At 35.1% G+C, this 11,201-nt stretch overlaps 2 protein-coding genes across 2 annotated transcripts; both read right to left on the bottom strand.

Annotated features, from left to right (window-relative positions):
• Positions 1-214: 214 nt before the first annotated feature.
• On the bottom strand, positions 215-1,285 carry LOC18598427 (agamous-like MADS-box protein AGL81). The gene has a single exon (XM_018120922.2). It carries the CDS (start codon positions 1,283-1,285, stop codon positions 215-217), a length of 1,071 nt encoding a protein of 356 aa, XP_017976411.2.
• A 6,823-nt stretch (positions 1,286-8,108) lies between these two features.
• LOC108661929 (uncharacterized) lies at positions 8,109-8,612 on the bottom strand. The gene has a single exon (XM_018120921.2). It carries the CDS (start codon positions 8,610-8,612, stop codon positions 8,109-8,111), a length of 504 nt encoding a protein of 167 aa, XP_017976410.2.
• Positions 8,613-11,201: the final 2,589 nt, after the last annotated feature.

Genomic DNA, 11,201 nt, shown 5'->3' with positions numbered 1-11,201 from the left:
TAATTTATATGCTTTATAAAACAAAAAAAAAGGCAAGAACATTATATTTATGAAATCATAATTAACTTGAAACTAAATAACAAAATAACAACAACCTGGCCAATAAATTAAACAACACCACAAAACAGAGAAACTAATTTAGGCATACTCATAAACTCACGAATATGACTTCTTGTGGATACATGACGCAGCTAAACAATAAAGAAAGTTAAATTCAAGGAGAGAGATTGTTTGCCCAGGTTTTCCCATTAAATGGCAGTCTAAAATCACTACCAGCATCACTACTGCTGCCTCCGTAACGTTTGAAAGGCGGCAACCTTAACTCAGTCTCGAAGAAGCTGCTTCGTATGTGTCCACGGAAAAGGTACGGTCCTAGCTCTATCTCATTCCCAAAAGGGCCAAATTTGCTGCCTCCGATCCTACACTCATGAGGCAGCCACATGTCATCTGCACCTGCACCTGCACCATGGGGTCTAAAACTAGTAAGAGGTAGCCCCATGTCAACTGCAGCACTGGAGCTGCCACCAAATGAGTGTCTTGGCAGCTTCAGATCATCTGTAGCACTTTTAGCAAATGAGCGATATAGTATGACCATATCACTCCTTATGCTAATACAGCCAGCAGATTTGAGTTCATTATTGTTCATCATATCGATGAACCGTTGGTCCCATAGCAAGGGCTCGATGGGAGTCCTCTCGTCTCGACCATGGTCGACGCTGCCACTGCCAATTCGGGCCGTTTCATTCATTGTATGGCTTTGGGGAGGAAAAGGAAGATGTGGATGATGAGGAGCATATGTAGGTGCAAAAAGAGCTCGTTCGAGAAACTCAATCCGTTTCTTAATCTCCTTCATGTTCTCTTCCACCAACCAAGTCAACCCACGTAGTTCACTAAGGTTAAGTTCGTCAAGCCGTTTGCCTTGATTGATTTGATGCGTAAGATGGGCCATCTCGACGTCCTTGTTCCGCCTTTCCAACTTCGTCAATTGTTCTTGCACCTTCGTAACCTTTCCTTTAAGGTAGGTTTCTTGGTTCATCATTTTCTTCTGCCGGTTCAACTCGGGTATGCTTCGGAACCATATAAGCTGTTGTTTCACCACGTTGTGTGACGGCCACACCTTGGGCTCGATTTCGTCCGGACTATAGATGATGACACAAGCATTGACATCGCATAGGGTGGTGAGCTCACTCACTTTCTTTAACAAGCCTAACCTCCTTTTCTTGAGACTGGCTCTTCTAGTGCTATCATTTGTTATCCATGCAAGCTTCACCTTCTTTCTTGTCATGGCTATTGCTTCGAAAATGGCTGGGCTCTTTTTTTTTTTTTTTTTGAACTATATATTAATGACAAGGGGTGAAGAAGAGAACTGGGTTGCCTGAATGGTAGGCAATGAGGTCTTTATATAGTGAGGGAGATGGGACAAATCATTGAAAGGCTGAGTTGGTAAACAAGGGTATGAAGGCTAATTTGAAGATTAATAGAAGAGTGCATTACAGGCTAACAAATCCATTTGTCAAGATTTTAAGATACATGATTATTGGTAAGAGTATTTAATTTGTTGCTCACTATGGTAAGATAATTCATCATTATTCAATGATTTTTAATCTACATTATCTGGACTAATAATAAAGACAGTTGTGTTCTTGCATGATTTAAATTTGTGCTAGCTGTCACAACATGCGGATTCAAGAACCCAACCATCTCAATATGAGTTTCGAAAGTCACCATGAATTTTTTTTGTTTAGATGTGACTGGTCACCTGATTAAATCTATCCCTTCTAATGAGATATTAAGCTTGGTTTAAGTTCATTAAAAATAATAGGTTTTGGTCTACATAAAAGAGATGGATCTGAGAATATGGTTATGCATAGGGAAGAATTAATATCCCTTTGTTGCTCGTTCGAAGAATAAAACCAATTAACCATTTATAATCCTATTTTAGCCTCAATTATAGATTCTTAATTTAATTCCCATTTCCCTTAATTATTATTTAGTTATTATATTTTATTTTTTATATTGTTAAATATCATAGACTTTTCTTAGATCCTTCCAACACTCTAGTGGGAGTTTTCGAAAACCTTCTCACCTTGACAGTATTAGAAATGACATGCTTATTTCCTCAAAAAGTCTTTGTTGTCAGGTTTATTAGATATCTGGCATGGGTAATTTTTATTTTGAATTTTATACATTTTTTATTTTTATTATTATCATCTTTTACTGTGTTTATTTTTGTCAATGCATGAATAAAATCCTTATATTAAAACAACTTTCCTAGACTATCTCAACGTTTTAGTGAAATTTTGAAATTTTTCCACACCTAAGAAATTTCCTAGGAAAGCTCGTTTCAATAAGTCTCCTAAAAAAGTCCCATCATTAAAGATTTTTTGAAGGTGATAGGAATATATCAAATTCTTCCACTTGATGGCTTTAGGAAAGAGGAGGGGGGGGGGGGGGGGGGGGGGGGGCTTATTTCATTAGGTGGCCCAACATCTTGCGTCAATTAATAGAGGAACACAAGACTATCAAAATTGAAGTGGCGAATCATTTTGAAGAATTTTATAACCAAAAAAAGTAATCAAATTGAGAGATATGAACTTTAAATTCAATGTCCTTATAGAGCAATCAATTAACTTGTTAGAGAAATCTTCACTAAATTGTAGCTATGGGAATCCATTAGCAATTGTGATGGGAAAAGGCATCAGGTTTGGATGGGTTCTGTCACAACCCAATCTTAGGCCATGACCAGGGCTAGGGCATAATAGGTAAGACCCACTCGATCCAAGCAAACCTTAGATATAAGCAGGCAGAAACAAATAACATAACATGATTATATGAGAATGCATCTCAACTTGTACAAATATATATATATATATATATATATATATATTCACCAAACAAAATCCGTGTCCGCAAGTCAATCAAATGCACAACCATTTGCTCAAGCATTTCATTACATTTCTAGATAACTAAGGCAAATCATTGGCTAGTTATAAGTGTGAACGTACACTGTTAAATACAAAGTATGACTTAACTTAGATAGTGGAGTGGACTCAAAAGTAAACAAATTCTACCTAAATGCCTTCGACCAGAACCTACCTAGATAGCGAATAGAGACCTTTCCACCGATGATGACCCAAAAATCTATTGATCTAAAAACCAAAACATGAATTTGAAAATATAAGTATAAAATTAACTTAGTGAGCAAGGTAGTAAGGGAAGAAGCTGTTGCATGATGTCTTTCATAACAAACTAGTTTCATTTGAGATCATGCAATTTATAATAAACCAAAACGAATGCATATGCGAATAAAACCAAACCTTTCAAGTTGAATACAAATAGTCTAAAAGTATTAAAGTCCTTGTAACTTAGATTCAAAGTATCACAACAATTTTTAGATAAAACATTAAAAAAGTGTACTATTTTTCATACACATTGCAAAGATTAATAACCATCTACAAAACGTATCATATTAATAATGGGCAAACTCAATTTCAATCCACAACTTTAGACATGTTTCTCAAACTATTAAACATTTTCGAAGAAAGCATTTCATGATTACACATCATTCAATAAATCATACGTTTTAGTCACAAATCCAAAGAGGAAATCCATTTCAATTTCTAAATCAATATTTAAACAACTTTTCTTTGTGGAGCCTAAGCTCGAGAAGTGCCATACAAAGCAAACCAAGGGTTTTCCCAACCCAAGGGTAGTGACAAGCCCCCACTACCTAGGACCCCATTTGTCCAGCGTACAAGACCACTAACAATGTAGATAAGTAGAAAATAATAGCACTTTGACTTATCGTGTTGGGAATTTGAGAATATGGTGCCCTAGAAAGCAAGTACATTCTCATGTTTATTTTCATTTATTTTATTTTTAATGAAAGTACATTTTGATAATAAGACGAAGAGTTTATTTTAAGTAAGCATGTATTATGTAGTTATAAATGTACCAAGATTCTATTGAAGTATTAAAATACATTTGAATGAAAAGTCATACATAGGAAACATGTATTTTAATTGAATATAAAATTGTTCACAATCATATAATAAAGTTGGTCACTTTATTATGTTAAGACTGTAGTGTCTTGATTACTTCCAACGTAAGAAATGTGATTCACTTCGAGGGAATAATGAGTTTCAAATAATCAAAGTAGTTGACTTTGAGTAATAACAATATAATTTAAGCTAGAATCACATAAGAATCAAGATTTAGTTTGACCGTTACTTAAATCTTAATCTCACACCTATGCATCTGCTTATGGTACAACCGTATGTTAGGAATTTGAGAATACGGTGCCTTGGAAAACAAGTATATTCTCATGTTCAATTTCATTTATTTTATTTGTAGTGAAAGTACATTTTGATAAACAAGATGAAGAGTTTGTTATAAGTAAGCATTTACTATCTAGTTATAAAGGTGCCAAGATTCTAATGAGGAATTAAAATACATTTGTATGAAAAGGCATACATAGGAGATATGTATTTTAATATAATCTAAAATTGTTCACGGTTGAAAAATAAATCAGGTTATTTTATTGTGTTAAGACTGTAGTGTCCAGATTACTTCTAACAAAAAGAATGTGATTCACTTCAAGGGAATGATGAGTCTCAATTTATCGGAGTAATTGACTTCGAGTAATGACACTATCAAGTGAACTACAATCACGTTAGACTTAAGTTTAAGTTAGGTGGTTCTTTAATCTTAATCTCACACCTATGCATTAGCTTATGGTAGAATCAAAATCTTGATGGATAGTGGACTCATGTTTCATCTCTTTATAATCTTTGATATACCATTGGCATGATCATCTAAATGTGTTGATCTAAACCCTATATGTTAGGATTATAATTGAGGTGAGCATCCAAGAACTTAAATCCAAATATTAGAGTCATAGTATTAACATCATTTCTAGTGATTTCAGGAAGATTGGTGTCATGATCCAAACCCGAGAGCCATAACCGGTGAAAGGGTATTGATGGGAGTGACCCTCTTAACCCATGTAAGCCTAAGATGAACAAATAAAGCAATTACTCGAATTAACCTTGTAAGACTCATCACCATGGAACCATACATCAAACACGCATGAACATATTATATCACATAGGAATAGATCATTGTAGCATGCACGCTCACATGCTCAAAATGCAAAAGTAACACATATCAAAATAACAAGTATGGGCCATTTTGTGGCAAATACAAATGTAGCCTTTTCATGGCATATCTCAAATGCATGTCATTTAATACAAGACATAAACATATTCATATCTATAAAATGACCAAACCAAATAAGACCAGCAAAGTACGACTCGAAATAAAAAGGTTGACACCTACTAGATGCTTTATCAAATACCTAACAATGCTAACTATGGAAGTAGCTCCTTCCAAAGGACAACAAGCTTAAGCAACTACTGATCTGCAAAAACAAATACATCTTATATTTATGAGTTATAAATAACTCTTTAAATAGATACGGGGAAGGGGAATAACCTAAGTGGGAAAGTGTTTATTAAAGATATTTTTTTAAAATAATGCAAGTAATCCATTTTAAACAAAATCAAGTTCGCCTTTCAACCATAACAAATATTCAAAGAGTTTGGGGAATTCAATTCCCAAGCAAAATCAAGCATCCCAAGGTGGGAGTTATGTGTCAAGTATGATCACAGATAAAAAAACTTCAATACCATCATCTCGACATATACAAATTTATTTAAAAGGATTTTATAACATTTTGTTGAAAATCTATTCTTAAGCCTTTGAAATAAGAATAATGGTTTGTAAAACATTCAAGTATTTCCAAGAAAACAATTTATAAATATCGAGCTTTAAAGCTTTTGTAAAAGATGTTGAGGAAAACAAAGGTTTAGTTTCAAAGAAAATGAAATAATGTTATTATCTCTAGTTAAAGTAAACGAATGGGTTTCAAAAATAACATAAATTGTATTGCATTGAGTAAATCAAACCTAAACACGAAAGTCAGGGCAATTACCCAATTCAAAGATCAAGGTCGAGACAAATACCAAATCCAAATGCCAGAATCAAAACAAATAGAAACTCAAGCACCATGGTCAAAACAAATGCAAAATTCAAGGACCAAAGTTTAAACAACTAGGGAAACCAAAATCCAAAATCAACAATATCAATTCCAAAGTACAAAGTCAAAACAAATATCAAATCCCAATTCCATAGTGTCAAATATCATTATAAATAGATTGTAGAGCACTACACATTATGGACAATCAAATCAAACTCCGTCGTAGCACCAAAGTGGTCGAATACATGATAGTCATCGACTGTATATCAAAAGAGGTAGGATCATATCAACTACCAAATGAAACAAAATCAAAGGGAGTAGCACTCCGTTAGCTACCCAATCAAAGTTATGCATCATGCGCAATGGCTAGTGGCTACTATCACTAGCTACAAGTCCATAACTCAAGTAGGCTCCACTAAAATATTTTGTGTTATATTTCCAAATACCAAAATATTCATTTCCAAATGAAAAGGTAAATCCATTCACCATCCAAGATCAAAGGGTTCAAAACTAAATGAAGTCAAACTGTTCAATGCCTATTTCCAAGCATAGGATGAATTCAACCATCTATACAATAGAAGTTCGAAGTGAAGACTAAATCAAAATCATCAATCTCAAAGACAAATTAACCCCATGCTAGGGTCTATGACTATTAATCATTATTCATTTCAAATTTTCGAGTCATCAATCAAGCAATTATCCATAGACAAATATCATATTTTGAGGCATCAAACAATTGAAAGGCTTGTTCCCCAAGCACAAAACTAAGTACATAATAACATATTTACATAGTATATGTAGATTTCATAAAATAAATTTGAAACCATCGTTCACGTCACAAAGTTCATCAAAATATGTTTTAATGAGAGGTTGTAGAATAAACATGCTTTATTATGCTAAAATAATTAAAAATGTCACATCTACCCACCTCTTGAAGCGTGCCTTTTCCTCTTAGCACGTTTCATTAAAAGCTCTACTTCTACAACAAAATCAAACTACTCTAATAGTACTTAAAAATGAGGTTTAATCATCAGTATTCTAAAAAACCCATAATAATTTCAAAATACTTTGAACACCCATTTCTAACTTTATTTAGTCTTCACTTATTTCTAATGATTTCCACTAATATTTCTTCCAAACCTCACACCCATTAAGTAAACAACTTATTTTACCTATTTTTCCTCCTTGGTGAGCTTCTAGTAAAGAGATCTACCCAAATCTTGAATGCTTAAAAAAATTTTCTAGCTTTTAGAGAGGGAAAACAAAAATCATCAAAACCAAGTTTTGGGAGTGAAAATCCTTACCTTTAGCACTTAGAATCCAAGATTTGATGATGGAGTTTGAAGGTCTTAAAGGATGTGAAATTAGAGAGAAAATGGTTAGAAAAACAAAGAGATGTAAGAAAAATGAGTGAGTCTCAGGTTTTAGGGCTTTTAAGCCCGTTTTAGGCTGACTAGGTAGTCTAGGGTCTACTATAAGGATCTATAGTCGATCTTAGACTAGAATGTTCATGTTTCATTCATTTTTCCTTCACAAGATCGACTATAGAGGGTTTATAATCGATCTTGGACTGAAATGTTGACATTTCATTCATTTTTCTTTCATAAGATCGACTACAGAAGGTCTATAGTCGATCTTGGACCAGAATGTGTGCACTTCCCTAGTTTTGCTTCACAAGGTCAACTTTCTATGCACTAGGGTCAACTTCTTAGGTCTAAATTTACGAAATTTGTTCCTTTCAAGTCTTGCTTCCATTCTAATTCCCTTCCACAACATCCATAACCTTTTTTTGTGAATTCTCAAGGATGAAATTAAGGTTCCTTGGCTAGTCTTTGCATTTCCTAAGCTCACCAAGTTAATTATCTAATTTATCCACGCAACGGAAACTACAGGTTTCACATTCTCCCCCTTAAGAAATTCATCCTCAAATTTAAATCAAAAGTTACTTACCTCAATTTTGAAATAGGTGGGTATACTTTGTGCATATCTCATCCTCAGCTTCCCAAGTCATCTCCACCTTAAATTGGTTACGCCAAAAGACTTTCACCAAATATACAACCTTGGTGCGCAATCAATTTACTTGGTTATCCAAGATCTGTACTGGTAGTTCCTCATAAGACGGATCATTGTCCAAGTGAGTTTCTTCATAACAAATCACATAAGATGGGTTAAGATTGTAATTAAGAAGAACAGACACATGAAACACTAAATGAATATTGGAAACATCAGCGGGTAGTGCCAATTTATATGCTATTGCACCAAGTTTCTCTAAGATCTCAAAGGGTCCAATATATCTCGAGCTCAACTTGCCCTTTTTGCCTAATCTCATGATTCCCTTAATAGGTGAAACCTTCAAGAATACATGGTCACCCACCTCAATCCCTAAGTCTCGACGTCTATGGTCAGCGTATGATTTATGTTGACTTTGAGAGGTCAACAACCTATCTCGAATCAGTTGAATCTTGTCAGTGGCTTCTTGAACAATCTCCAGTCCAAGTAGCTTTCTTTCATGAACCTCAAAGTAAACGATAGGTGATCTACACTTACACTCGTATAATGTCTCATAAGGCACCATCTCAATGCTAGTTTGGTCACTGTTGTTCTAGGCGAACTCTATCAAAAGCAAGTGTTGATCCCAAGTAACTCCAAAATCCAAAACACAAGCCCATAACAAAACCTCCAAGATCTGTATAGTCCTCTTAGAATGTCCATCGGTTTGAGAATGAAAGGTGGTGCTGAAATTTAGCTTGGTTCCCATAACCTCTTAGAATTTGCCTCAAAATTGACTAGTGAACTAGGTACCTCTACTCTAGACTATGGTAATTGGAATCCTATGTAATCGCACTATCTCCTCAATATATAGCCTCACATACTAGGTCGTCCCATAGGTGACTTTCACTTATAAGAAATAAACAAACTTAGACAATTTGCCTACAATGATCCAAATGAAATCATACCCTTTATTAGTGCGAGGTAACCTCGTCACAAAATCCATAGATATGTGGTTAAGGGCTGTAGCAAACTTGCGAGCATCTGATGGTCTGCCTTAACATGTTGCCATACTAAACACTTACCCACAAACGTATACTTCTTCATACTCGCCCACCAGTATACTTCTCTCAAATCATGGTACATCTTGGTGGATCCAAGATGTACTATATAAGCTGAAAAATGTGCACCTCAAGAATCTCTTTCTTGAGACCATCTAAATCTGACACATACACTCTTGGTCATAACGAAGTAACCAGTTGGTATCCTTAACTAAGTGTTGCCCCTTATTCCCTTGGGCACCATTTAAGGCCTTGGTCACCCATTCATCCTTATCCTAAGCTTCCTTAATGTGATCAAGTATCATAGGCCTAACTTGGAAGTGTGTTAATATAACATCAAAATCATTGACCTCAAGATGTACTCCCATGTTTCCTAAACCATGGATGTCCCTTACCAAGGGTCTCCTATCAACGGTGATATGGGCTAAATTCCCCATAGACTTTTGACTCAAAACTTTGGCTACCACATTAGCCTTGCCGGGATGGTATAGGATAATGTAATCATAGTCTTTAAGCAACTTTATCCATCTACGTTGCCTAAGATTGAGATCTCTCTGCTCAAAGATGTACTTGAGACTCTTTTGATCAGTGTAGATCTCACACGTCTCCCTATAAAAGTAATGTCTCCAAATCTTAAGTGTGAACATAATGGCAGCCATCTCTAAGTCATGAATGGGATAGTTTTGCTCATGTTTTTTCAATCATCTAAAGGCATAAGTTATAACCTTGTCATGTCGCATCACCACACATCCCAAACCAACACGTGAGGCATCACAACAAACTGTATATCCACCTACTCCCTACAATAGGCTAAATACGAAAGCTAAAGTAAGATAACTCTTAAGCTTTAGAAAAGCTCTTCTCACAAGCATCATTCCATTAGAACTTCATATTCTTTTGAGTCAATCTAGTCATCGGTGCTGCAAGTTTAAAGAAATCCTTGACAAATCGTCTGTAATATCCCACTAAACCATAAAAGCTTTGAATCTCCATCATAGAGGTTAGCCTTGGCTATTTCCCCACTGCCTCTATTTTCTTTGGTTCAACCATAACTCCATCCTTAGAAATCACATGACCTAGGAAGCTAACTCTATCAAGCCAAAACTTGCACTTGGAGACCTTCGTATATAATTGTTGATCTCTTAACACTTGAAGCACAATCTTAAGATGTTGTTCATGTTCCTCTTTATTGTCACAGCCCAAATCTCGGGCCATGACTGGTGCATGGGCTCAATGGGCATAGCCCACTAGGCCCAAGCAAGCATATTTATGAGATCCTGTTCCTCATTCCATCCATCATCTTTAAAACCATGTGTTGTGATTCTCAACGGTAAATGTTTCAGTAATATTTTATAGCAACCGAATATTCATATTTGTATTATCTCAAAGTACTGTCATTCATTGTCGTTTCATAAGGGCATCATCATCAATCCAACATATACATACTTCATTTATAACATGACTCCTAGTAGTTAACATGACATATACGTGTATACAGACAAAAGACTCTCAACCATCAGCGGAGTGACTTTAAGTGAAGGTACCGCTACTGAGATGCCATAGTACCTACCAAGAAGACAAGCATATGTGAACACTCAATCTAGGTCCCAACTGCCTCTGAATATGAAAACATAAAGTTTTAAAAACTTGAGTATAAACCTAGTGAGTGAACATAGGAAGGGAACAAGCAACAACAAGGAATGTTTTAGAAAACACAATGCACTTACGATAAACCATGCAATTTAGTCTAATTTTTGGTTAAAACCCCTCATTTCAAACTTTGAATGTTTAATCCCTTAATGTTACAAGATTCATGATGAACCATAAAGTTGAATAGAATGAAAATTTTAGCAATGACCAAGCAAGACAAACAAAGAGAGGATTTTTGCACTACAGTGAAAAGGCATTCTTAGTTTGCATATGCTTTGATTTTTTAAGCATATCTCCCACTAAAGAAGTCCAATTGACATGAATTTTAAACCATTAGAAAGCTAAGAGGCTGGGCTACAACTTTTATGTTTACTACTTTGCCCATTTTTGATCAAAAGATGGTTAAAATGATTATCAAAGTGAACGTACTGCACCATAATTTTTGGAACCACCCAAAATTCCTC

This window comes from Theobroma cacao, chromosome 5 (genome assembly GCF_053813885.1).
Source record: "Theobroma cacao isolate CCN51 chromosome 5, ASM5381388v1, whole genome shotgun sequence".
Lineage (NCBI taxonomy): Eukaryota > Viridiplantae > Streptophyta > Magnoliopsida > Malvales > Malvaceae > Theobroma > Theobroma cacao.
This window is presented reverse-complemented; position numbering and strand designations above follow the sequence as displayed.